The sequence below is a fragment of the Apiospora hydei genome (genome assembly GCF_038363865.1).
Source record: "Apiospora hydei strain CBS 114990 chromosome Unknown utg000004l_segment0_segment0, whole genome shotgun sequence".
NCBI lineage: Eukaryota > Fungi > Ascomycota > Sordariomycetes > Amphisphaeriales > Apiosporaceae > Apiospora > Apiospora hydei.
Genome location: NW_027117363.1, coordinates 4,124,092 through 4,151,309, shown reverse-complemented (window position 1 = coordinate 4,151,309; position 27,218 = coordinate 4,124,092). Strand labels below are relative to the sequence as shown.

Here is a 27,218-nt window from a genome sequence, read left to right as displayed (position 1 = left end):
TGTGAAATGGCTCTATGTTGATGGGCCGGTTGTTCCCCTACAGAAAATGACTTTGCGACAAGTCTATCGGCGTGCAAGTTGAAGATGAAGCATGGGGGAAGCAATCCGCCATCCGTTACTTTCTAGTGGGGGCCCTTCTGTAATCGAAGCACTATTTTTAGGTAAACTCACTGAAAGTCCATTTGATCAGAGCACAGGTGCATGTACCTACATGTAGGTAGGCACAATTGGTGGCAAGCAAAACCATCTATTTTGTTCCGAGATTCCCTTTTTGGTCTATAACTGGTTGTAAGTAATATCCATATGTTAACGGCCATGGACACATGTAAGTACCTAAGCATCTCAAGCTCGTCGGCGACTCATTGATAATTTGGAATGCTGGTCACGGGATGACGTGTGAAAACAGTCGTGTCGCCCCCACCACTTTTCGCTGCCTAAGCGCGTTTCTATTAAAGTTACATGCCTCCCACCCGTTGATGCATTAGGACTCACACCAAATACCACCTGAAGCAGAAGAACAGAAAAAGGCCATAGACAATATCTCGGCATTTCTTGACGGCTTGTTACTTGCCGCAAACTGTGAGGTTGTCTCATGTGATTCAGAGCATCAATCCCGGGGCCGACTCCTGCATCATGACATTCTCGCCCGGCCTCTTACAAGTGGCAAATCGGGCGTTTTCAACCTACAGCAGTCCCGACTCGCCCGAACCGTAGTCGGTAAAAATGGGTAGCCGACTAGATAAGAACTCGAACGCTGTGCGCAAGCGTATCGAGGGGCATACCTTTTCGGATGAAGGGGGCGAGGAGTACGAGGCAAGCGCTTTTGGTGGATTCAACGACTATTTCCGTCGCAAGAAGATCAAACTGCAGAATCTCGACTCGGAGCTCAGAGCTTCGGCTAACGATAACCCCCAAATATTCAAAGGCGTGGTGGCACATGTGACTGGCTATACCCAGCCTCCTCTCCATATGTGAGTTGACCAAGAACACTTGCAGTGCCATATCCAGTCTGGCTTACAATTTCAGCCTTCATCGTGAACTGGTTCAGCATGGCGCAGGTTTCCTGCAGTATCTGGATTCCAAGACCATGGCCACTCATATCATTGCATCACATCTGCCGCCCAAGAAAATGGTCGAATTCAGCAAGTACAGGATTGTCAAGCCAGCCTGGGTTATGGACTCTATCCAGGCCGCGAAGCTGCTGCCGTGGTCAGACTATCGTGTCATTGAAGAGACCCCAAGGCAGAAGACTTTGAAATTTGACGGGACGAACCTAGCCAGTCAAACAAATACGCAAACGTCGCCCTTGGCTGGCTACCGAGAGCAATCCAAGAACAGCTACTACACCAACCAATTAAAGGGGTTTGCCGAAGGTGTAGATAGAGCCCATACTCACAACAGCTCACCATCCCAGACTCGTATGAACACGCCTTCCAAGTATCAGACTGGAAATGCCAATAATATTTCTTCGGGGCCTACAAAACCAGAGCCCAAGAGAGATGAGGTTGGTATGCCACAGTCCACTGATGCATCTACCGAAGGTGATGAAATCTGTCTCGTCCGGCTCCCCGATGCACAAGAAGATGTACCAATGCCAGATGAGGATGCTCCAACTGCCGAGGAGGCAGCACTTGCGCCTGCTGAACTATCGAAAGAGATGACGTCCGAAGAGCACAATGCGGCATTGCTCCAGGATCCGAGAATGCGAAAATCATCGACTGCCAACCCGGATTTCATCAAGCAATACTACGCTGAAAGCCGTCTCCACCATCTGTCGACGTGGAAAGCCGAATTGAAGTCGAGAATGCAGAAACTTGCGGCCGAAAAGGGATCTCAAGCCAAACCGCCGAAGAGGACACCCGGTGCGCGGCGCTACATCATGCATGTTGACTTTGATAGTTTCTTCTGTGCCGTTTCACTCAAGAACGCGCCACACTTCGCAAACAAGCCCACGGTTGTTGCCCATGGAGCCGGCAATGGATCAGAGATTGCCAGTTGCAACTATCCAGCACGGAAGTTTGGCGTGAAGAATGGCATGTGGATGAAGAGAGCTAGGGAGCTATGCCCGGAACTAAACGTTCTGCCATACGACTTTCCAGCCTATGAAGAAGCAAGTCGCCTCTTTTTTGAATCCATCCTCGAAGTTGGTGGCGTGGTACAGAGTGTCAGTATTGATGAGGCCCTGGTCGACGTAACCACGGTGATAATGAAAGCCACAGGCTCTAGCGGAGGGGTGTGGACGAAGGGAGCATCTGGAGGGAGCAGGAGAAGGCAGATCAGATCGCTCTGGATCTCCGTGGGTTGGTCAAGGAAAAGACGGGTTGTGCTGTCTCGGTTGGTATTGGTGGCAATATCCTCGTCGCTAAAGTGGCTTTGCGAAAGGCCAAGCCGGCAGGCCAATTCCAAATAAAGCCAGAGAATGTGCTCGTCATTCTTGGGGAGCTCAAAGTCAATGATCTTCCGGGTGTTGCCTATAGCATTACGGGCAAGCTGGAAGAAATAGGGGTAAATTTTGTGAGTGATATTCGGCAAATCTCGAAAGAACGACTCACTCGAACCCTCGGCCCGAAGACTGGTGAAAAGCTGTGGGAGTACGCCCGCGGAATCGACCGGGCAGAGGTCGGTGACCAACCTATTCGAAAATCGGTCTCAGCGGAGGTGAACTGGGGAATCCGATTCATCAACCAAGAGGAAGCTGAAGAGTTTGTGTTCAACCTGTGCAAGGAGCTTGAGCGCCGTCTACTCAACGAACAGGTAAAGGGCAACCAGCTCACAATCAAAATCATGAAGAGAGCTGCCGATGCACCATTGGATCCACCAAAACATCTTGGGCATGGCAAGTGCGACACATTCAACAAGAGCACCATGTTCGGTGTCGCCACACACGATGCCCACGTACTCGGCAAGGAAGCGGCATCCATGTTACGATCCTTCAAATTCAACGCTGGCGACCTTCGTGGCCTTGGTGTGCAGCTGACAAAATTAGAGCCCCTTAAGACTTCAGCAGCCGCGCCGGATGGAAGCCAGAAGCAACTTAATTTTGGTACCTTCAAACCATCGACAAATGCCACGAAAGCGGCTCTGGACCCCATACAAGACACTGGCAGTCCTGAAAAGCCAAAGCCGGCGTCAGGGCGCAGTGGATCGAATGATCCCATCATGGACGGACCCCTGACTCCCCGAAAACCCAAAGCAGTCCACCCGGCCTTTACATTGGCAAAGGTGAATGAAAAAGATGATAAGGCGAGGACGCCTTTGAACATAGGGGGTACACAATTCGTGATTCCCACGAATCCCGATCCGGCCGTCCTGGCAGAACTTCCCAACGACATCCGCGCCCGGTTACTAGCTCAAGCCAGCCGATCCTCCGAGAGCCGGAAGCCGTCACCAGCTCTGGAAAGACCTAGGACCCAGAGCCCTGCCCTATCGCTTGCTGACGAGATTCCGCCTGAATTCGACCCGGAAGTCTTCAGTGGTCTGCCGGATGACGTGAAGATGGAGATCTTGGCCTCGTACAAGACGACGCGGGTGACGGCGGCGGCGGCGGCGGCATCATCACAAAGTCGCCTGCCCCAGTCGCCGCGCAAGGACCGACTCATCCAGCCCACGAAGCAAAGGACGCCGACAAAGCGCGGCCGGCCCGCGGGGATGCCCTCGCTGCGCGCTCGAGAGCGCCAGGCCGATGCCAACGCCAAAATTGTGCAGACCAACTTCCTATCGCTAAAGAACAGCAGCAACAGCAACAACCAGGCATATGGCGGCGAAGCCAGCGCCGCCGCCGCTGTTGCCGAAGGAACCGAATCCCCTGACGAATCATTGTGGGAGGAGCTCGACCCCGAGTCCCTGGCCGAGCTGCCTGAGGACGTGCGGAAGGAGGTCGTTGCGGAGCACCGGCAGATGAAAGCGCAGCGCTCCGGGTTGGATCTCCGGGCTATCATTAACAACCGCAAGCGCCTTTTGCAGCAGCAAGAGTCGGACGACAGCGACGATACGATCCTCCCCGGAGGCCAGACAACGCTGCATTTCGGGCCGAAACCGGCCAAGGTGGCCTTCACGAGCGCTGGGCTCACGACGGTAGCCGCAATCACCGATATGTTGAATGTCTGGTATAAGGAAACGTCTGCCGAGGGGCCACACCGAAACGACGCGGAGATGCTGGAAAAGTACCTGGTGAGAGTCGTGCTCGAGGAGCGAGATTTGAATAAGGTTGCCAAGATTTTGAAATGGCTTGGTTACTTGAACAGGGAAGACGTATCCGACAGCCTTGGTAAGACGAGCTGGAAGGCGGTATTACAGCAAACGACGGCTGCAGTGCAAAAGGCTGTGCATAGTACGGGACGCGGCTCCTTGATTATATGAAACCCACTACTTTGTATGTCTAGGAGCGGTTTGGTTCAGCTACGGTGTATGCTTATGAGATACGAGCACGATACCAACGAAAGATTGCTTCTGGAAAACCGTCGAATCTGTCAATACCCCAACTAAATGTGTATTCTATGAATTCAATGCCCCATTTTCTAAGAGAGTCATGCTAACCTATAGTCTCCTCTGTTTGGGTATCATTTTGTCTATCGCCACCCAACGCCTTGGCCTCCCGAAACCAATTCAAACCAAACGCCTTCAAAGATGTCATACGCGAATTCGGAAGTGAGAGCGGGAACGACACAACAGCCCCCAAAAGAATGAAGGGGGCACCTGTGCAACTTCGCCATGAAAACCAACACAATAGAACCAACACTGCCACCCCAATTCCACCTACAACACGCCCAGAGAAAGAGCCATGCCTCTAGCAAACAGGACGGCCCAAATGACGGTAGCTGTCATGGCGGCCGCATTCTTTCCGGGCGTGTTTGTCGCAGTTGGCGACATGGTCAGGGAGGGAGTGTTGAAGGTGCTGGTTGCAGGGGAAGGGACGGTGCTGTTGTAGACGCTGAGCCTCAAGTTACCGCCGCAGGCGATGTTCTTGTCGCCGGGACATGCCATGTCGCAGTCGGTGTCGTTCTTCTTGGTGGCGCGGAGGTTGATCTCGTTGCCGCACCAGCACTCGCGGGACCACTCGAGCCCGGCGAAGCGGAACTTGGCGCAGAAATCCAGGCACATGGCCACCGTCATCTGGTCGGGTTTGATGTCAGACTCGTCCTTAAGAGTGCGACTGGTGGAGCCATTAAGCCCTTGCGTCTCGAGATAGCACCCGCCGTAGACGAACTTGGAGCTGCCGTTGAAGTTGGCGAGATCGGTGGCGGTGGCGGTGGATGAGTAGAGGGCAAGCATGAGGATGGCGACGAAGGAGACTGCCATGCGAGAATTCTTCATGATAGCAGCCATGTTGATGGGGGAGTAGTGCTAGACGGGGAGTAGTGCTAGACGGGATAGAAAAAGAATAGACCAAGTCCAAAGTATGTCTCAGAGACTATGCTGTGGTGGATTTGGGGGTTTTGATTTCCGTGATAAGCAAAAACACTTGATTGATGTCTGTAGAAGAAGTGCAGCAAAGTGTTGAAGAACTTGAACAAGTCAAAAGGTCGTTCACCTGAGGAACCCAACAATTGCAAGATAAACAGGACACGAGGAATCGATTCGGCAGCGGCGAAGCAGCAGAAGGAACGACGGCTAGATTATGGTAAGGTGGAAATTGCAGGTGTCCCTGGCTGCCACACTTTCGAGTTCTCACCCGAGGAAAGAGGGAAAGAGGCCTTCATCATCCTTTCGTCGTCAGGTCGAGGCGCTGCAGCTGCATGGAAACGGTTAGGCTAGTAAAGTCTAGGTAAGGTTGGCAAATACTAACCAGCAGCCGCCAAAGTCAGGTACCGATGGAAAAGGAAGCCACCAACCGAATGTTGACTGGAGCTGACCCGGGTCTGACGGGAACTGATGCTTCGCTGGCAGCCCGCTGGAGGCCCGAGATGGTCTAGAAGCACACTAACAAAAAACCGCCAACAAAAGCAAGCAAGCACTTGCAGTCAGCAGCAAGTGGCACCGGTCATTCCACGGCCAGAGCACGCACGCTTCCATCGGGACGGACACGCACCCGAGCACTCGGTACCTTCTAATCCTACCTACTGTAGATCGTGTAAAGCAGTCTAACCGAGCAGAGATGTGTACTTGATGTAACATGAAGCACATATAAGTAACATTTAGTAATCATTTGATCCTGGGTATCATGAGTCTCCTTTTCTACCGATGGCTTTCATGTCTCAGCTTACATAACGATCGCGTCATTGGAGGCTGAGGTCTGCTCCTGAGCCAAGGCCAAGGAGAACGTTGACCATACCTACCTTATACAATGCTAGTCACCCGTCTATCCCAGATGCAGTGCCTACCTCAACTCAAGTAGGTACATGTATATATAATGTTATATATACAATGTACAGAACTTACTCATCATGGCCGTTATCCTTGACGCCCCAGCTGCCAACGAGCCTCATGGCTTTTTCGTCGCCATTGATTAGTCGCTCGTCTTGCAACGCGTCCGACAGGCACCTCCAGGGATCGCGACTTCCACCCCACTTCAGGAGGTTCTCCTTCAGCCGTTCACCATTCGCTCTATCGAGGGCGGCGCCGTTCTGCCCGGCCGAGAAAACCACCCTCCAGACCCGTTCCGAGAGGACCTGGTCGAAAAGATAACTGTAGTAGGTGCTGCCGTAGCCAAACAGGTGCCCGAAAAATCCTTGCCATCGGGTTCCTTCAGCATCAGGCGGCAGCTTGCCATAGGCATGTTGCAGGCCATGATACATCTTGGTAGAGTCGAAATCGGCCTGGCCGGGACGTAACGCATGATATTGTTGGTCCAGCATGGCCATGATGATTTGGTTTTCCCTATCCGATGCTTCGAACCTCTTCAGGACTTGCAGTCGCTCCGATACCAGCTCATACGGCAAGGGCTCATCCGTTTCGTAGTGCCGCGCAAACATCTGCAGAACTGTTGGGTCGGCGCAGAAGTGCTCCATCAAGGTAGACGGCAACTCGGCAAAGTCGGTCGCACACCTAGTTCCCGCCACATTCTGGAGTGAAGTGCGGGCTAGGACCGAGTGGATGGCATGTCCCATCTCATGGAAGAGCGTCTCCATTTGGTAGTAGTGAAGAAGGGCCGGCTCGCTCTTCGATGACCGCTCATGGTGGAAGTCGCACACTAACGCAATGGTCGGCAATTGCTTGACGGTACCCGCCTGCGTGGAAACATGCATGCCATCGTTCGCCTCTGCAATAGCCGCGTCCGTTGATGCCTCCTCTCGCCTGTTGGAAATGGCCTGTGCTGCTTCGTGGATCTCTTGTTCGGAGATCTCCCTGGAGCAGCGAACGGTGAAGTGGGCAGGGTTGGGCGACTTGTCTGCTCGGTAGAATAGGTCGCAGTATAGTACAGCGACATGGCCGTCCGTATCCGAGATGACGTCCAGCCGTCTCACATCGGGGTGCCATGTCTCGCCAGGTAAGGTATCTTTAGGCACGAGCCTGATGCCATACAGGCGCGTAAACAGCCTCGATAGGCCCTGCATGACTGTCCCGAGCGAGAAATACGATGAGAGAATGTCATGGTCGCGTCTTCGTGATCTCATGTCCCTTCTTATACTCTCCATGTAGTAATCCTTGTCCCAAGGATGCAAGTCGGTGGTACTGGAAGCGTAGATATTCTGTCCCTTGGCTTTCATGAGATCCGATATCTCCTGTTCAACCCGTGGGCCATTGTGCTTTGCCAAGGCCAGCAAAAATTGATGGACAGACTCCGGGGTCTTGGCCATCATCCTGTCCCGCAACGCCAGCTGCCCGTAATTCTCAAAGCCCGACAAGCTGGCCAGTTCCGCTCGCAGCCTCAGCATAGTCTCAAGTATCTTGACTGATCGGCCTGATGCAGTCCTGGTCGCATAATAGATGGCCTTGCGGGTGTCTTCATCGTGGACACTGCGCAAAGCTACGGTCGCCGCAGCGGACATTGATGGTAGGTATATGGTGCCACGGTGGGTGAAATTCTGGGCTATCCGCGGATCCATACCATGGAATCTGCTGCTTGGAAGTACTATTCGGTCTTGCTCTGGGGTCATGTCCTCGACGAAGACGGAACCCAGCTCGCTGATTTGCTGCGATATCTCGACAAATCTATTCCGCGACCCATCGGGCAGATGGATGGCTGATTTCATAAAGTCCTGCTGCAGAAGTTCACCAACGGTTTTCTCCTCTTCGGACCAGCTAGAGACGACTTCAGGGTTGGACAAAGCCTTCTCCAGCTGCTCGCTCAAGCCGGTGGTGGTATTCAGCTGGTTCATATATTGGTAGACCAACGACCAGGCTTGCGAGGCAGCCTCTTGTATTCGCCCATCTGGATGTGTCACCCGCACGAAGTCGGAGACATCTAACACTCTGCACAGTAGGTCGCTGAGCCGGTCCATATCCCGAACCACTGATCTATACTCTTCTACCGTTGACGCTGCCAGGACCTTGTCAACCAGCTTCTGCGCTCTCTCTAATGTGGTGTTCGCGAAGACAACGAATCCCTTGGGCGACGTGAGGTGTTTATTCCTGAAGAGGCCGACATTTGCGCCGGTTATTGCTCGGCTTGACGGCGGCTTGAACTCCTTGAAGGTCTGGGGCGAATCGAAGAGCTGTCGCAACAGGGCATCGTCATGTTTGGCACCGGCCTGAGCATGAAAAGCAGGCGTGTTCGCGGGATCGAGTTGCGCCGCTCCAGTAGCAGCTCCGGCCAGCCAGCGGCGTTGCTGGGGCCGGGATGCTTGTCGGACTATGCATCTTGAAGAGGCCCGCAGACCGGAGCGTGTAGCTTTCAGCATAGTGCTACGAATAAGAACACAGCATAGCTCATATGCCGCTCGAGGAGGCGGCGCTCTGGGAACAAAAAGTAGACCGGTACGAGTGAAGTGTCTCGGATCAAAAGCTAAGCAGTACACCGGAAGTGCTGGCGCAGCTTTGAATGGATGTTTGGTGTCCGTAACTCCCGCAATCTACGTTCCAGTGTGGATGATTCAATCAAGTCGTCCGTCTCCAGCCGTCAATTTGGGTGGGCGGGCAAAGCCAAGCCAACTGAGCCAGCGAGCAAGCAAGCAAGCTCCAGAAAAAAAAAGGTTACCGAATCGGCCGTCTGGGACCGGGATTAGCCGCCAAAAAAGACATCACTGATTCACTGGTCTGGTACCAAAGCTTGGAAACTGACGTTGGACGACCATTTGAAGTTGACCAAAAACCCACCTACTTTCACTACCAATTGAAGGGCATCATGACTTCCAGAGTGCTTCTGCGACGGGTAAGATGCCAATTGAATTGCTCATGCTTCTGATCGATATACTGACAGCCACATTCCAGCGCGCTGCCGCTCCTTTAATGGCCACGGCTCTTGTTGGAGCATCGCTAATTCCCTCGGTCGCACTGGCAGAAGCACCAGAGGAGGTACTACTCCCCATCTCCCCTCGGCGGCAGCATGTCTTCAGGTCTTGGTACGAGTACTCACTATATCTGCATTCACAGCACCGATCGAGGAAGCCCATCTATGATGACTACGAATCCGCCACGCCTCTTCCCACCGTCTCTGCGCCCAAGCCATCGCCATTCTCCGATACGATCCCGCGCACATCCGAGCCCGAGGTCGTCACGCGGCCCCATGGCCCGACGCCCACAGACCGGCTGGCCGAGCAAATAGGTAAGGCGCGGCTGTTTCTGTACAAGCAGGCGACGACGGCCGAGGACGCCGTCAACGCCGCCATGGACCGGGCCTTCCACCTGGAGAAGTCCTTCACCTCCACGGTGGCCTCGCTGGCGCCCCCGCGCGAGAGCGGCGAGCGCCTGATGCCGGGCCTCGTCTACGTCCTCGTGGCCGGCATGGCCGGCAGCATCGTGACCCGCAACCGCAACCTCGTCTTCCGCGCCGCCCTGCCGCTGGCTCTTGGCGTCGGCGCCGGCTGGCTCGTCATCCCCGTCACCATGACCAACGTGAGCGGCCTGCTCTGGACCTACGAGCAGCGCTTCCCGTCGTCGCCCAGGCCCATCTCCAGGCCCGCGAGAGCTTCAAGCGCACCTGGCACGCCGCCAAGGCCCACTCCGACCTGTCCAAGCGCTACGTCGACGACAAGGTGATGACCGCTCGTGATACTGTCGAGGACTGGGTCAAGAAGGGCAAATAAGCAAAGTCAAAATAAGGAGGAACCGATGAGCACGAGTCTGGGCGGGCCAAGCATATCCGTTCCTGGCACAGATAGACCGCAGACTCTACGTCCATCCGGGAGCAAACAGAGGTAGAAAGACCACATACTATCCTACAAAACGCCTGTATTATAATGAATAGACACAGCATTCTCTATGTTCAAGAAGTCTAAGTGTATTTCAAAGATTACGCGGATTGTATAAAGTATGCCATTTTTATGGATTTTCTTCTGAATTCGTGGCCACCGGCCGGGCCCGGCGTTGATATTCAAGTTGTCCATGAACCATTAGATGAACAAGAACGGCCTCGGGATGAGATCGGGGTTGTGGATATATTAAGAGCACTAATTCCCACTGCCAGTTGGCCATCGTACGTTGTAAGAAGTATCACTTTCGCACTGAACTATGACTTCATGCGATCCAAATCTATTGTCTAGTCCAGAACCCAAACTCTATATGCCTCTGTTCTGGGAGTCCTGTCACCTTGAAGTATATATATAGTACATGGACTCCTATTCCGCTCAAACCTGTCCATTCACGCATAGACATCCGATTTTATTAACGACTAGACCTTTTCTTCCTCCTGCTGCTGACCTCCGTCGATCATTAGGCCTAGAACTCGCTCGTAAGTCCACATGGTGACCGCACTTGCCGGCGCCGCCTTGATAAGGCTGACTGTTAATCCCCGGTATAAGCCTTTGAAGCCCTCCCTGGCGACTATGGACCGCAAAGCCTCCACCATGCCGGACTCGTATTGTGGGATATTCTTGTGCACGTAACGGACTCGCGTCGGGCCCTGGACTTGTATTCGCTTCCTCACCAGGTCGAGGGGGAAGACGCCCGTCTTTGCCACCACACTAGCAACCACGCCGGCGGTAGCATCGCCACTGCTGAAGGGGAGGTCGAGCTGTCCCATGGGCCGCCGGAGCCCCTCGTACATAGCGAAGAAGAGGCCCATGTATGGGACGATCTGCGCGATGCCCGGCCCGATGCCGCGGAAGAACCCCTTGACGCCCTCATCCCGCTGGATGTCCCGAATCGCGCGCCAGAGGCCCGTGTAGACGCGCTCCGTGCCCTGGGCCGCGAACCGCGTGCGCAGGAGGTCCAGCGGGTACGTAGTCGCGGTGGCGGCCGCGCCGGCCGCGGCACCGGACACGAAGCTCTCGACGCCCTTGGGCAGAGTGCCCTCCCCGAAAAGCCGGTGCATCAGCATGGTGATGGAGCGGTACGAGGTGAACTGCACGGCGGCGTACGAGACGTACATGAGCTCGGCGGGGACGTTGCCCTTCCAGAGGCCCGGGACACCCTCATGGCGCAGGATGTGGCGGAGCGTCGCGAGCGTGCCCTTGTAGATGGGCGAGCCGCGGGACAGGCCCGAGTGCGAGAGCGGGTCGGAGAGCGAGTGCGACTGGAGCTGCAGCCGGATCTTGACCACGTCTAGCGGCGCGATGACAAAGCGCGAGATCAGGCCTGCGGTGGCGCCGGCGGTCACGACTTGCCACCGGGTGCCCTGATTGGTTTTATTTTTGGATAAGCTTAGGTTGAGGGGATATGTATTTCGAGACCAGAGAGGGAAGTGTAAAGAAGATTCAGACGGGGAGAGAAAAGATAGCAGTTGGTGTCCCGTGTATCTATTTGGGACATCTACGTTTGGGCTCGCAACTCTTTCTCTATCTCTTTCCCCCTAGTTTGCTGACTCACCTCATCTTGAAGACGTTGGCCGCTCTTCGACATACATCCACGACTGTCCTTCTAACCCGGACAAGGGCGGTCGGTGGCTCGTTGATTCTATTGATCACGTTGACGAGTTGCAGCAGAGCGAAGCGTAAAAAAAGTTGAAGCTGAAATATTCTTTCACCCGACTCGAGCGCCGTCACAAAACGAAGTAACTTTTTGGCACACAGGTGGCCTGGATTCTGCTGCCGAAGTCGAATGAGTTGGGAAACTCTCTGGCGGTTTTCTAATTTAGGCGTGGCTGCTGATCACTTGCTCACTGCAGCAGTGGAATAAGGGCTTCTGATCTCGGACCTGACGCAGAGGCTTTGGGCAAAGCTTACTCCCTACTCGTCGTCCACGCCGGATAAGCTAACAGTCAACAATTTCTACTCGGTGATATTCAGTGCAGCATGTATGCGCCGCACTAGGTTAGTACATGTCGTCTTTGCTCAATCCAGTATGTACAGTCATTGATGGTCTTGTCCGTCCATCCTCAATACCTAAGTATCTACCCCCATCCATCGATCCTGCTTCACGTTAAAATTGCACTGGAGCGCTTTTTTCCCTGGTCTGTTAGCTGGGGTAGTGACGTACCTTAGCCAGGGATCCCCAGGGATCTATCCCCACGTTGCTGGATCTGCAATCAATCTTCAATGGAAGCTCTGTTGGTTTTGTGCGGCAATCAATTGAATTTGGGCCCAGCACGTCAAGAGAACTGAAACCATGCGCGGCAATCTTAGGGATGCGTGCAAGTACGTACAGAGTTCAGCCGCACGTGGAATTGAACGGCGGCAGAGTATTATCTCAGACCACCTGCAATTACCAGACTGTCTTGCAAGCAAGCCAGCAAGCCAGCAAGCCTCTGTACATTAGGTGTCTACTGGTACGGAGTAGACACATGCGAATGCGAACGACTAAGCAGAGCAGAGCAAAGCCAAGCACATGCGGTCATCCTCTTCTCTATATTACCTACGGACATACATACATTATGTACATAAGACTAAGACTGCCTGCCTGATCTCGGCCCTCGTTCCCCTGGCTGCTCTGGATCTCAAGTGCTCCTTCGTCCTCCTCGTCTCCGACCCCGATAGCCCCACCTCGACCTGCATGCTTCGCTGCCAACTCCGCGTCTCCTAGCAGTGGTCACTGGTCAGCACTTCCACTCGCCCGAAGCCAGGCCTCGCATTGGCTGGAAGGCGCATCGCCGCTGCGGCACTGCCCACTTGCGCCCATACCTAACGTTATCTGAATCGCTCCTAGTTTCCAGAACCCTGGGCCTTTCTTTGGCCGGTCGAGCGAGTCGCAATACATCAATACTACAGAACCTATTTACTCGGCTGTATCCTACATTCATAATCTGGTCCATTCTTGCCAACCATCCATTTGTTTCTTCTGCCTCTGCCTCTGCCTCTGCTTCTGTCCTCGAAGAAGCCGAAGTCGGTCGCAAAGAAAGAAAGAAAAACGTCACCACACGTCGCTCGAGCCTCAAGAGTCAGGTGGTCCTCCATATTCGACTAAGGGTATTGCATGTGACATCAGGTCCCGGTGGATATTGAGACTGGTCTACAACGCTTGTATTCATACTTAATCAACAGAGCCAGCTGCCTGTCTCATTGCGGTGCTTTCTGAGAATCCTCTGCTCCTCTTCTTTTCTCATATTAGATCAACATGACAGCATCAACCATCAAGAGCCCAGACCTGCGCGAGGTAGTTGGTCCTGTCTTGCTCTCTCTTCCTCCAGCCGCCATCGCAACGCAAGTGGCGGAGAACATATTACCCCTCTTGACACCCATTCTCAGGCAGAGAGTACAGCTTTTGTCTCCCTCGAGCACTGAACCATGGATCCGTCTGCTCTGCTACGACCCCCCAAAGGCAGCTAGGCTGGCGGAGATTGCCAAGAGCGATCGGCTCGAGGCACATCCCGTCAGCGGCGAGGTCGAGGTCGACTGGGGGAACGACGCCGAGACGCAATATCGAAGACTGGATGAGGAGACTCTCCAGGCACTCGTCGCCCTGAAGGATATGGAGTTGGCGTTCCGACTGGTTTACTGCAGCGGCGACCCGACTAGCCAAGGCTGGAAAGTTGGTGAAGTGGGCGTCACTGATACTCCTTCGCCATTTGCTTCCTTCAACGGAGTCTCGAGTATCGAGGAGGCAGATCGACAGTTCAAGGAGTCGCACATGAAGAAAGACACACCGGCACCCCAGGCCCCACGCGCCTCGCTTCAAGTGGCAGTAGACGATATCGGCCATGACGACGACGACGACGATGATTACTGGGCCCGGTATGATGCGACGCCTGCTCGTACGCCAGCTGCCACAAGATCTCCCGCACCTATGTCGATGTCGGGTGCGCAGACTTCGGGTCCGACGACCGATGAAGACGATTACTATGCTCAGTATGATTCAGTGCAGCCAGCAATGGACAACCACGATCCCGACGAAGAAGCGAACCTCCAAGAGTTAACGCCACCGCCCAACACCTTACCTAGACCGATCCCTCAGCGACACAATGGATACAGTGACGAGGAGACGGAACTGAACGAGACCAACGGGGCTTGGACGCTTGCTGAACCACCGAAATCGCCATCCCTCAGTTCAAGAGCCGCGGACGACCCCAGAATCTTGCACCCACGTCCCGAGTCTAGCGCAAGCTCGAATGCGTCGGTCGAGAAGCTCGAGGCCGCGGCCGAGAACTTTGGCGTCCAACAACATATTTCTCGCAGTGTGAAGAGTTTATACATGCTGGGCCGGGCTTCGGGGATAGACCGCGAGGAATTCGAGCGGCTTGTCAAGAGGGAACTAGAATTGCTGAAGCTAATGGAAGACTGATACGGGAAGGGCTGAGAGCGTTGTACGTCCGCTGCGCGTGTTTCCTGTACAGGCACTATTTGGTGGGGATATCCGGTAATGGCGGTTTGGTGCTGTTTGTTGTTTGTACGTCTTTTCTTCTTCTTGCATATCCTGGCGCAAAAGCATCGAATAAGGGATGGTTATCATGGCAATGAGGGAGTCAAGTCATTATCGCTAAATACATATTTCTCAAGCAAGCCAGAAAGAACGGAATACAGTGAAATGTGATGTATGAGTAGGAGTTGGAAACAGGTACATTATGTACATGTAGGTACTGCACGCGAACATCCCAGAAGGTAACAGCCCCCCCCCAAACAAAGGTTGATCCTTCTGCACTAACAGCATAACGCTTCAGCTTGGTGCTATGCTGTTAGTAGCAGTAGCTTCGCGGGTGTTTCTTTTAGTGCTACGCCGCAGGACATCTTATATTATATTATTTGTAAATGCGAGAACTTACGTCGGCTATTTTAGAATCAAGTATTGCACTCGACGGAAGAAAGATTCAACTTATAACAATATGCACCTAGGGCTCCAGGCGATCCTAATGTTCAGTGCCACAGTCATAGAGGTAGGTAGATGATTGGAGGTGGTAGGTAACATCAATTTCTTGCAGGCGTCGCCTCCCACGAGACTGAGCACTCAGTCAACTAGGGCATAAAGGCAATATGATAGGGCCTCGGCGGAAAACTTGATCAGCCACGTTCGACGGGGGCTAGCTGTTTCAATTGGATGACATCTAAAGATAAATGAAATGACCTCAATTGTCACGATGCGCGATCAAGCACATGTAAGTGCCTATGTAGGTAAACAGATCCAACTGCTAGAATCTTCTTCTTCTTCCGGTTGTGGCAGACTCTTGAGTTCCAAGGGGAACAGGCTGAGTTGAGTGAGGCTCGAGGTGGGAGGTTTGCTTATATACAAGTACCAAAGTACCTCGATTCGGGTTGGCGCAAGGGTCCCCGAATTGAAAAAAAGTGACATCGAGCTGAGCTTCTGAACCCAATACCCAGCGCTTGTAGAAGGACGACAAGACCACATTGCCCCCCTCCAACACCGACACAATGTTCAAGCCCAGAGTGCGGATACCTCGAGTGCGCATCGCGCAGCCTCAGCCGCTGTTGATGCAACGGCGGTCGCTGCACACCGTCCCTCCCTCCGAATTCTCCAGCGCCCGAGGCGTCCCCGGCCTGCTATCGCCCGATGGCTTCCACCTCGCCTACAACGACTACATGCAGCTGTTGGTCGACAAGCTGAACGCCCTCGTCGGAGGTAAGCTCTTTCCCGCCGTGGTCTTGCCTTGTTCTCTTCTCGCCCGCTAACCCGCCACCCCGTCCCCCAGGCACCGAGATGGAGCAGAAGCCCCCGTACCAGATTCTCCAGCAAACCGCTCGAGAACCTTCTTTCGCCCCGACATTCAACTATGCTTCCATGTTGCACAACAACTCCTTCTTCTTCGAGGGCTTGAACTCCACGCCAAACGAGAAGCCCATGTCTCCGCGACTGCAGAAGCAATTGGAGGACTCGTTCGGCTCCATTGAGACGCTGCAGCGGGAGATGCTCATCACGGCGTCGTCCATGTTCGGCCCGGGCTTCGTTTGGCTTGTCAAGAACGGCAAGACCAGCAACTACCGCGTGCTGGCCACCTACCTGGCTGGCTCCCCCTACAGCACCGCCCACTGGCGCCGCCAGGGCCTCGACATGAACACGGTCGAGGGCCCCTCGTCCACGGAGAAGACTGGGGCCGCCGAGGAGTACATTAGCCGCCAGCAGCTCGGCCACGGTGCGTCCAACGGTACGCGCTGGAAGACCACGGCGCCCGGCGGTATCGAGGTCATCCCCGTGCTGTGCGTCAGCACCTGGGAGCACATGTACCTCCGCGACTATGGCGTCGCCGGCAAGAGGCAGTTCCTCGAGAATTGGTGGAACACCATCGACTGGACCAAGGTCAGCGATCGTGCGCAGCTCGAGAACAAGTACTTCATGTAAGAGGTAACGAGTCCTTGATGCATCGATGGGGGCCGAGAGAAGGAAAGAAAGAAAAATAAAACTACCTGGATGGGTCTGGGCTGTAAGATACGATCCTGGTAACTAGCTACCTCGTCAGAGGTGGTATTGTGTTATAGATAAATATGTAACATGTGTATCATATCTTGCAAATCTACTTCACCGAAACCACCAGACAAGATCGCGCAGAGGTATATCGAGTGGCGAGGCCGCCACAAAGACATCACCGAAGAAGCCTTCCATGATGTTCCTCGTTGTCAGCCCGTTGTCATCCGGGAACAAGATCAGCTGTTGCTGACCCGAGGAAGGGGCCCGAGTTTTCTGCTCTGGAGAGATTTGATCTATCTTCGTCTTTCAAACGGGTCAAAATCACAAAGCCATATCTTGACCCAATACTTATTCAATTGAAATGTCATCGAGTAAAGCATTCATTTGATGGGCCGTGTTGGCTATGCAACCAGCAAGCTTGCTATACATATTGCCATTATCTATGGCGCAAAAGAAACATGTAACAACATTGGTGGATTGAAGCTCTATTATTTCCCTCCTCGGCCCAGGGGGCTTTCATTTTCTGGAACGGCAAGCCTTCAGGATTTGTGCTTCAACTACATTCTCTTCGGGCGAGATCACACGGCCTCAATCGTAAAGAAGTCCGGCCCATATACTACATATTGGACATTTGGTAGAGGAAATGGCAAGTAGGTAGGGCGGGACGCTGGTGGTCTACATGGTATGTGTCCCTTTAGTGTTTTATGCAGTATGTTCTTGGATAGATGGTCAGAGTTGGCCAAGTTTATATCGCATGAACTGTTGCCGATCTCTAAACGGCTTTCAACCTGTAACACCACTGAGTTCAACTTTAGGCGCACGCTGCAAGGAGCGGAAGCAAATGGCCTGGCTTCGGGTGTTGTAGTTCAGAAGAGGAAGAAGAAACGCCCTTGGCACTGATATGCCACTTCAGAACACGTCTCATATGAGTTTATGCGGGAGGTATATCTACAGATGTGACCATTACTTCCTGTATTTCGGACGGGGTACTACTTGGTAACTATGTCGCTATCAACGAGCGTGGTGCTTAACTGCAGTATGCGAAGAAACGAAGTTCATGTTTGGAAACCAAAGGAATTTTGAAAAAGATAAAATCAATTTAGATTCGCTCAGAAAGACCCAAGAATGCTTGCGCTTGCTTGCTTGTCCTGCCAGTATCGTAAAGCGAGTACTAGCTCAGAATGGTATCATATGTAAAAGTGCGTAACTGTTTTGTGCTTTTGTCCAGCATCAATATCGTGCCCGGCACCAAAGCCCCAACTCAGAACTCAACGTAAAAGAAAAAATCCCTAGAATCAGGATGTGTGGTATAATGCAAAAAGCAGAGTTGAGAGAATGATCAAGAACCCAAAAACCAAAATCGCAATAAAAAAGTCCAGATATCCGCCCATCGTTATAGTCGTTCGTGGCTGCAGTTCCTGTCTCCAGCTTTTTTCTTTCTTTCTTCGTTTCTCTCCCTCCAATCTTAGATCATGGCTCCGTTCACACTGATCTCGAACCCTTCGCCCTTCTGCTTCAGCGCCTTGGCGAGCATGAGCTCCCGCATCCAGTCGATGCGCTCGTCACGGCTGCGGACCGCGAAGTGGTGCGTCTTGCCCGTCCCGTTGACGCCCTCGGCCAGCGCGGTGGCAGCGGCGGAGCTGCTGCCGAGGCTGCTCTCGCGCTTGTGCAGGCGCGCGGTGAGAGCCTCCTTGCCCTGGGGGATCAGCTGGAAGGCGAAGGCAGCGACGTCCTTGTTGTCCTTGCCGTCCTTGGACGAGCGCGAGATGCTCATGGCCTTGAAGGCGGCGTTGAGCTTGGACGTGCTGGCCAGCGACGAGCAGGCGATGGCGTAGTCGTCAATGTCGATGTACTCGAGCGTGTTGGCCCGGCGCGTCTCCATGTCCTTGTGGATTGCCAGCCGCGTCCCCTTGAGCGTTGCGTAGTGGTCGTGCCACTCGTGCCGCAGCATCTTGGTCTTGCGCTTCCGGACGGGGCCCTGGTATGAGATGCCCTCGGCGTCCCGGATCGCGGTCGGCGGCTCCGGGCTGGTGGTCCCCAGCCGCGGAAGCGTGCGCCCGAATGCGGAGCGCTGCTGGGGCGACCAGGGATACTGGGCACGAGGAGGGGCGTGAAGCGGCTGTTGGGGACGGGAAGGAACTCTGGGAGGTGAGTTTTGCGGGGACCTGGGCGAGCTCCTCGTTGGGCTGGTCTGCTGCTGCTGCTGCTGATGATGCGGCATGGTGCGGTTGATGGGGGTCGCTGCGTTCTCCTCAAGGGGGCGCCATGGTTTGAAAGGTTGATGGCCTGCGAGATGCTCGCGAAAATGTCCGGACTGGAGCTGAAGGGCCTGCCCTGTACGACATATCGGGTGGGACTGACTGTGACGCATCTCGCGCAACCGGCCCCAATGGGACGGCTGTGACTGGGATGTCCATCTCGGAGCACGGGGTGCCAAACCGATAAGGAGCGACTGGGGTTTGCAGTTCAGGCGACAGAGCCTCAGCCCTCTCCATACGGTACGGAGTGAAAGACTGTTGGAGATGGGATGGTCCACGCTGCGACGCCCTTGAGACCGTCTGTCGTCCAGGAATAGACAACTTGGGCAGGGTGCGAAGCCCCTCATGCGGTGCTTGTGTGTTGGAGTAGAGCTCAAAGGGAGGAGTTGGCGGCACCTCGCCTTGAGAGACGTCACCTTCTTGGTGCTGGAAGTCCAAGAATTGCCTGACATTGTCCTGGGGGTCTCGGGCTTGGATGTTTCGGAGAGTTGCTTCCTGGAGGTACTGGAAGGGGCCCATCCCGGCGCCGGGTCCGAGGACATCAGAAGATGCTACCACGGAGGGCACGGCGTCGGACATTGGCCGCAGAGCCTCTGTAGAAGAAGGCCGGTTGAGAGCCTTGGCGGTTGATGCATTGCCTGGGTCGCCGGCAACAAGGATGACTCCCCCGACGTTGTCGGCGAAGGGTGTTCTTTCTTGAACTCCTCGATCATGCGCTGCTGTTTCCTCCACGTCTTGCAAGCCTCGCCCTTGGAGCATTTGTGAGGCTTGGGGATGACTTGCTCGATGCCCACGATGGAGACAGACTCCAGCGGTGAAATGATGTCTTCGTGTGCTGGTCTGTTCATCCGCCGCTTGCTGTGTCCTCGGCTGGGCTTCGCATCAGAATCGCACCTCTCCACTCTCCTCCGTTCTTTCCTGGCCTCTCTGCTCTCCTCATTCTCAATGGGTGTTGATGGCCGCGAGCTCTTTTCCTGGATGCCCCGTAGCTGAGAGACATGGTGCCACAGCTTCATCCTGATCCCGAGGGAGCCGATGCCCAACTCCTTCAAATCTTCCGACTTCAGTGTCATTAAGATAGCCCCGGTAATGTCGTTCTCGATGAACTTTTCTGCGATGTGCGGCTCAACGCCAGCATTGAGCATCCATTGTGCCACCTTCTCCGGCTGCCAGGAGGCCAAGTTTTCCGTGTCCAGCTCTTCGTGGGTGAACTGGAACGGGCTGCTGCGCATCCGCGGCGGTAAAGGCTCCTGAGAGTAGTAGTGGAAGCGTGATTCCGCATCTAGGGGCTTGGGTGCCCTTGGCGTTATCGGTGAAAGAGAGAGCGCCTCCTCGTATTCAAAGGAATTCGACGACGTCGAGGAGGCGCGGAACAGGTGCGGACCTCTAGGTCCCTCAACCGGCTTCAGCGGGTCGTATTCGATGGGATACGCCTCGCGAGTCCTGCTCGTCCTGGGCGTGTGTGCCTCTTCGTAGGACGACAGCGTCGTCATACTTTGCTGACCCGACTGGGGAAAAGGGCGTTAGTGACAGGTATGGATATAGATCTCCTTGAGAGCGCAGGTCGTCTTACAGAGTTCAGGCTTAATCTGGGTGAGTTGTTTCCATCATCTTCTTCATTCTCGCTGATTATATCATCATCTTCGTCCCAGTCTGTGTCTACAATCTCGGTGGCTATTGAACTGGGCCTTGGCTCTGGGCCCTTCAGACCGAAGAAGGAATCGTTTAGGCGGGTTTTTTGTTGCATCTCCCGCCGCGATTGCTCGCTGGCCATGTAAGACTGTGTATACTTTGGAGCATCATGATCAGTAAGGAAAAGCGGCGAGTCTCCAACGTGTCCTGGGCTCACTCACCATATTTGCTGCTATAAAACCAAGGTTGCGCAGTGTACGCTTTTTTGGTATCAGGCCGTTGCCGGCAAACTACTATGTTCTAGAATCGATGATATACGGGATAAGAAAAGACGAAAAGAAAAAATAAACCTGGGTATAGTCGAGGAATAGGGTTGACGTCGCAAAGAGAGGAAAGAGGGGCTTGAGAGACACAAGCGGCAAGTTGCGGATAGTATGTATATGTATCAGCTCTACAGCGGTACACAGCAGTAGACCAGGCATGCACAATAGCAGGTTGTAATAACGTGGGAAGAGCTGCTTCGAGGTCGGATAATGGGACAAGGTGATTTGCTTTCTTCGCTGTTCCCTCCGGGAGCACAGTTCACAAGGAGGACCATCTGCAGCAGTAGTGCTACCTACCTGCATGGCACGACGAGGAGCCAGTTTGCTTGGGGGGGATTGTAGGCGATCGGGCAGGGTTAGAGCCTGAGCCAGCGCTCCCCATTCGCTAAGAATAGCATTGTCGAGCTCGCTACTCTGCGAGGAGCGAGTGTTGGGACCTTGGGACCTTGGGAAAGCAGAGCAAACGGCCGCTAGATGCAGCGGCACTGGGCTCGAGACGAGTGGCTGGTTGGCTGGGAGCTATACGGGTGGAGGTGATGCAGAAGCCTCGCCGAGTCGTGATTGGGCAGGCAGCACGGAATCACCCCAGAAATAGCCGTCTAAGCGCTTGGCCATGCCGACCAGGGTGCCTGATCACGCAGCCGTCAACCGTCTGAACTGTCGATTCCAAAGCGAACGTGCGAGCCTCCTACCTAATCATCGAGCTGTGGCAACTCGGTCCCAAGACGCCAGAGGGCGTGGCTGTGGACTACAAGTTGACGACGGCCCCAGCAGGCGAAGACGATCAGCTCCTCTGGCCAGAATCCAGATGCCGTTGGCCAACAGCGCCTTGACTACGGCTCCTCCGCACCCCGTGATACGGCTGGTTGTGAGTCACGAGACCTGGCGGTGAGAACCCAAAACTTGAATCGCCAGTCTAGAGTCTTGCTTTTTTCCCTGCGTCGACGATGAAGCCCCATAGGGCACCGTTGAAGGTGCGGGCCGTCCTATCGCATTCGACAACGCTTGCTAAAAAATCCTGCCCTGGCACCTGGTGTAGGTTAGTTGGGTAAATATCGGTCTCTGGGGAGTGATACCACCGAATCCAAATCTTAACGGGCCAATCCAGGCCGATTCATTCTTCGAGTTTTAGGTTTTTTTTTCTTTCTTTCTATTTTTCCTTCACTCTCTGTTTTTTTTCGCTCATGTTGAAAACGAGAGCTAGAAGGGCAGGGGTCCAACTCAACGCCCACCAATCATGCTGCTGCATTCACTTCTTGAGTGCTGACCGCATACAGTCCCCAAGGGGGGCCACCCAGCGCTTCTCCTAGGGGCATGCTGCTATTGGCTCTTCCCCGTCGGTTTGCGAACTAGTAGCATATGATCAGTGTGATCCTCGCTCCTCGCAGCCTCTGCCTCGCATAATGCTTCCCGTAACACAGCACTAGCCACTCCGATCTCTCTTTTGGATGATAATACTACCACTACCACTACCACTAGTAGCTGAGCAGCTACCAGCGAGCTATCAGTGTCTGGTTCGGTCCGGCCTAGTCGTTCCTGCTAGCAGCTACGGTTTAGACCAGAGGATCATGAACGGGCCGTTAAGAACGGATCAGTTCTGTGCATTAGGCTTGTCGCAAAGGCTGTCAATGTAACTTCAGATTGAACTAGCCCGCGCAAATGGGGAGAGAGGGGGCCTCAGGGACCCTGCGGAATTCTCTGCATACTTCTTACTACTACCGTCGTAATGCCACTAAAAGCCCATCTCTCGTTTTCCCATATCATGCAAGATTGACAGTGGAAATCCCTCAGCTCCAAATAGGGTCCGTTGATAGGAATCCGTCCGTCGTCCGATCTAGCAGAGCTGCTGAATACTATCCAAAACTAGGAGGTAGGGGATGGGCTAAAGCATGAGCGAGTCCTGGGTCGAGTTGGCACTTTGCAACTACTACATACTAGTGCTGCAAAGAAAATATGTGATTCCGCCTTGCATATTCAACCCCTTCCGTGCATTGATTGCTGTGATATCTCACGATAATAAGTCGCAGTAGCAGGGTTGGAGGCTGCTCTGCCAGTCACTGGCTACGCCGACGACGACCAGGAAGGATTGATCTTATCGTAACCCGAACGTCACTGGCTACGCCGACGACGACCAGGAAGGATTGATCTTATCGTAACCCGAACGTCACCATCTTTCACCGTGTGGCTCTCCTTCCTTTTTTCTTACAAGGGAATGTCCGGGTCCGATGGGAGGCTGAGAATCTCGCCCGACAGAGCCACCGACTGTATCCGGCGGGGTCTCTTTCTCCTCAGCTCAAGTGAACCGGGTCAGGAACATGTGAATATGGATAGCATTGGTTCTGGGGCTGGGCCTGAGATGCCACGCTGGGCCGTCTCACACCCTTAGATTTTCTCGGACTGCCATGACTGCCTTCCCGCACTCTGGCCATGTCTCGGCAGGACTGGCGGTCACGGTCTGGCCCTGACCTAGCCGAATTTCAGGAATTGCCCAATGGGATGCCCAGGGGCGAATAATGCCATTCTATAGGGCGAAATTTGCCAGCGGGGGTCGACTCTCGAGTTGAGCCGGAGACAGCACGCTTTGTCCAATTTCCAATACAGGTCATGTTATGTGACTTCATTTAAAAAAGGAGTGATGGGTTTCTCGTCGACTGCTTTACCGGTCACCAATCGCGGAAGTCACGACAAGAGTCGAGCAATGCGCAGCTAGATCCGTGATCAACGATGGCATGAGCGGGTTGGGCACCCGCATAGCTTTAGGTACCGAAAGGTAGCATTTCTGCTTTCTACAACGTATCACCCACCTCGACTCGGCAGTAATATCCACTTGTCATTTGTGACCGAACCAGGGTTACGTTCCCGGGGGCCCTGCAGTTCTGCCTGCAGCACTGGGGGAGGTTGAATATTTGCTCGGAAACACGGACCACGACCAGGATTCATGCCAGCCCTGCTTATGATGATTTGCATTCTGCTGTCCTTGGTTCCCGGTCCGTCATCTGGGCTGTGGGCTGCTCTCATTACTTATCGACTTACACCCGCAGCTTAACAGGTAGGTAGATAGCAGGATAGGTAGTATGTGTGGTGGGATTCTCACACCCATTCACTCACTTCACAGGTCCCTTTCCCATTTCGGGGTATCAGGGTTGCCTGTGTTGCTTGGCCAACATATCCAGTATTACAGCTGAGTCTTACACGTAGGTGTCTTCGAGATGTGTCTCGGCCATGTAGGAATCGTAACCGGAGAGTGCTACATGTACTGAACCTCGTTTACCCGCCTCCTTGTGTTTTGCGCCACAAGTGATATTCTCAAAGGCGGTCAACAAACGGGTTCACAAGCTCATTGTTGAGCACATGACCGGAGCGGAGGTATGTCGTGGGAAAAGTTGCTTGACCAAGGATCAAGCAGTGAACCCCATGGATGGCGTCTCTGAAGTACCGAGCCGTACTTGGCTGGCCACTACATGAATGAGCGGATCTCGACATGCCAAGGTGCTGCAGGTTGGCATATACATGCGGCATGTACTTAGGTATGTAGTATGACCGGCCCAATTTAGCCCAGGTTGCCGTTGATAAGGCCTTAATTAGCCCACAATGATGACGATAGACTTGGGGGCTAATTAGCTGCAGAAACAGGTGTGATTTCTTGCCGCCAAGTAACATTGAACGCAGCCGGTTTTGTTGGCAGGTTGGGTCGGTGTGTGTGTGCGTGTGTGTTGTGCGTAAGGTTGTGTGACGGCCGAGACTATTAGCCCACATTGTGATGGTGCTAACGATCGGGAAGATGGGTTAAATTTAGAAAAGGGCTACTAATTTGCTCGCTTGGGGGCCGGCCATGAACCAAACGGGCAACACTCAACACACTGAACACACTTACGGAAGAACTTTCACAGCAGCCGATCCAGAACAGGCCCCCCTCCCCTTGTACTTCCTTCCCTACCTGCTCTCTGTATCGCTGTGCCCTATCTCACCTGCATCAGTCACATTTCCACAACAGCACAGGAAAGCCAAGGGAAAAAGGCAGCAACAAATATGGAGAAGGATCGGCTTAAACCTGGGCCAGCCTGCATACGACATACAATGGAACGTACCTTGCCTTCTGTCCTTGTCCCTTGCTGCCTTCCACCCCTCCCTCTCTCTCTCCAGCAGCCAGTTCAGTCTGCATCACTGCCTGTCCTCCTGCCTGCCCGCCCGCCTCCTCTTCTCGTCGTACTGGAGTAGTACAGCCGGTTTCCACAGCAGCCGTCTCCGCTCGTCGACAAGCTCCGCTCGAGCTCCAGAAGCTAGCCATCTGCACTAGCCGTGGCCTTCCCGTCTCTGCATTCAGATTCGTCCAAGTTTATCCCCAGCTGGCCCCTAGCTCCCTTGTTCGTTCTTCTCTAGCTCCCGCCAGCGAGCCAATCTGCGAGCTCAAGTCGCTTCTTCATCACAGATGCTAATCGGTTGGTCCCGCCGAGGGCGCTAATGCACCATCCAATATCACACAACGTCGAATCAGCGACTCTACATGCCAAATCCAGGGACAGAGCCATAGAGGGGAAGGACGAAGGGGGAAAAAGCAGCCACTCCTTCTCCTCCCCCTAGTCCTCCTATCATAGTCCCCCTCCATTGTACCACTGCCTACCTAGGTATGTACGCACTCGCGTCGGTGACAAGTCGCATCGACTCTACAGTACGTATTGCTGCTGCATACCTGGTGACCGGACAAGAGCATTACCAGTAATCATGGGCGAGCAATGACTGGTGCTGCACTGGCCAATACCATCGATAACTCTGTCCGACGGCGAACCATTGGCCAGGCCGGCATATTGCGCATGGCCATTCCACAAAGTGACCTGTGTTCCAGAGCCACGGAGCCCAGCAAACCCAGGTCCAGACACAGAGAAGCATTGGATGCTCGGCACGTGTTTGCCCGAGGTTTTTCTTTCTTCCTAGCCTGATTTGGGCGGGAGGATGTCGTGAGCGACGATCAGCACCTGCTTCCGCCATCCCCACTTTCCAGGCTTTGGGCATGGATGGTCTGGCAGAGACGACCAGGCAAGAGAGAAACCTGTGTGACGGACGGCACAAATGGCATTCACGACATGTTATCCGAAAAGAGAAATCAACACTAATATGTGGGACCTATAGCATGCATACTATCTACAAGTGCGTGCTGGGAGAGTCTGACATGCAGCATCTTCGCGAGCACAGTCCATGTTGTCCGTGCTGTCGACGTACGTTGTGATCGGTGCAAGGGTTTTCCGCCCAGGGTATCAAGGTATCTGTATCTCGCCGAGCTCAGACTATCTGGTGGCACGCACATTTCCGGGAAACGGATGTGGGGTTGTGTGTACTGTACGAGCCTTCTCCGTACTCGTGGCTTTTTATCGTGCGAACAGCACAGCATGGCCGACGAACAGCTCATGGTGGCTAGTCTCGGAGGGAGCTACGGTAGCTCGAGGACTTGTTCCACTAGGCAGATGAAGCAATTCGAATACATCGTGGTCGTCGAGTCAATTTGTGGCCGAAAATCCCGCCCCCCACCCGGTATTGGGGATCAGCATCGACCCTTGCGCCTTTTCAGTAAACCGAGAATCCCCTCTGCAAAGCAGGCAGATGAAGGTCAGGTAGCACTGGGGTAAGTAAGGCCAGGGCTTGCGAGTGCCTCACTGACAAGCCTACAGGTGTTGCTTGGTTGTTGGTTGATTATGACATGCTAGTGTCTGCATGATGCATCAACGGCCGGTCGAGCGGCGGGCTGTCTTGCTCTAATGAGCGAGTGGTCAGCCACACAAAAAGCAAAGCTGGTCACCTTACAGGCTCAGTTGCCCAATATCCTGGCGAATAACCCCTGCGGCTATCCCTGTCTGTCCTTGCAGCAGCGTGCTTCCGTAGTGCCACCCACCCACGGTACAAAGACTTTGTCCGAGATGGATTGCTATTCTCAGCCGGGGGGGGGTTGGCTAGTGCATCCACACTATCTGCGGGCCCATGGCATGGCCCTCGAGCGGCCAACCTCATTGGCACTTCTGGGCGCATACCTGGCTCATGTCACCTTGTCCTATCCCAGTTGGGTAGTGAACTACTGACGGATGTGTCTGCATGTTGCTAATTAGGCCTGCAGAATATTGGGCTAATTTGGGAATTAGTCCTTTTCGCTGAATGTGTCAAAAATAGAACAGGACTTGTGGTTCGTGATGCAGGCCGATGTGGTCAATGAAGACGAGGCCACGATATAAGTCTTGCACCGCCAGGCCGTCAA

The 27,218-nt window shown here is 53.9% G+C and overlaps 8 protein-coding genes across 8 annotated transcripts; 4 read left to right on the top strand and 4 right to left on the bottom strand.

The window, feature by feature from the left end:
- Positions 1-723: 723 nt before the first annotated feature.
- PG997_003839 (DNA repair protein rev1) lies at positions 724-4,359 on the top strand (the record flags this gene model as incomplete). The annotated part of the gene is made up of 3 exons (XM_066808154.1): positions 724-971; positions 1,009-2,191; positions 2,227-4,359. 3 exons carry the CDS (start codon positions 724-726, stop codon positions 4,357-4,359), a joined length of 3,564 nt encoding a protein of 1,187 aa, XP_066671772.1.
- Positions 4,360-4,755: 396 nt separating this feature from the next.
- On the bottom strand, positions 4,756-5,325 carry PG997_003838 (uncharacterized protein; the record flags this gene model as incomplete). The annotated part of the gene is made up of 1 exon (XM_066808153.1): positions 4,756-5,325. The coding sequence occupies one exon, from the start codon at positions 5,323-5,325 to the stop codon at positions 4,756-4,758; it is 570 nt and encodes a 189-aa protein (XP_066671771.1).
- Positions 5,326-6,374: 1,049 nt separating this feature from the next.
- Positions 6,375-8,780, bottom strand: PG997_003837 (mitochondrial intermediate peptidase; the record flags this gene model as incomplete). The annotated part of the gene is made up of 1 exon (XM_066808152.1): positions 6,375-8,780. The coding sequence occupies one exon, from the start codon at positions 8,778-8,780 to the stop codon at positions 6,375-6,377; it is 2,406 nt and encodes an 801-aa protein (XP_066671770.1).
- Positions 8,781-9,223: 443 nt separating this feature from the next.
- PG997_003836 (uncharacterized protein) lies at positions 9,224-10,124 on the top strand (the record flags this gene model as incomplete). Its single annotated transcript, XM_066808151.1, has 3 exons — positions 9,224-9,250; positions 9,310-9,933; positions 9,984-10,124. 3 exons carry the CDS (start codon positions 9,224-9,226, stop codon positions 10,122-10,124), a joined length of 792 nt encoding a protein of 263 aa, XP_066671769.1.
- Positions 10,125-10,708: 584 nt separating this feature from the next.
- On the bottom strand, positions 10,709-11,877 carry PG997_003835 (uncharacterized protein; the record flags this gene model as incomplete). The annotated part of the gene is made up of 2 exons (XM_066808150.1): positions 10,709-11,653; positions 11,845-11,877. The coding sequence occupies 2 exons, from the start codon at positions 11,875-11,877 to the stop codon at positions 10,709-10,711; spliced, it is 978 nt and encodes a 325-aa protein (XP_066671768.1).
- A 1,650-nt stretch (positions 11,878-13,527) lies between these two features.
- On the top strand, positions 13,528-14,691 carry PG997_003834 (uncharacterized protein; the record flags this gene model as incomplete). The annotated part of the gene is made up of 1 exon (XM_066808149.1): positions 13,528-14,691. One exon carries the CDS (start codon positions 13,528-13,530, stop codon positions 14,689-14,691), a length of 1,164 nt encoding a protein of 387 aa, XP_066671767.1.
- A 1,082-nt stretch (positions 14,692-15,773) lies between these two features.
- Positions 15,774-16,698, top strand: PG997_003833 (mitochondrial 37S ribosomal protein mS42; the record flags this gene model as incomplete). Its single annotated transcript, XM_066808148.1, has 2 exons — positions 15,774-15,981; positions 16,052-16,698. 2 exons carry the CDS (start codon positions 15,774-15,776, stop codon positions 16,696-16,698), a joined length of 855 nt encoding a protein of 284 aa, XP_066671766.1.
- Positions 16,699-18,229: 1,531 nt separating this feature from the next.
- PG997_003832 (uncharacterized protein) lies at positions 18,230-20,878 on the bottom strand (the record flags this gene model as incomplete). Its single annotated transcript, XM_066808147.1, has 5 exons — positions 18,230-18,905; positions 19,126-19,857; positions 19,917-20,530; positions 20,596-20,802; positions 20,876-20,878. The coding sequence occupies 5 exons, from the start codon at positions 20,876-20,878 to the stop codon at positions 18,230-18,232; spliced, it is 2,232 nt and encodes a 743-aa protein (XP_066671765.1).
- Between the last annotated feature and the right edge of the window lie 6,340 nt (positions 20,879-27,218).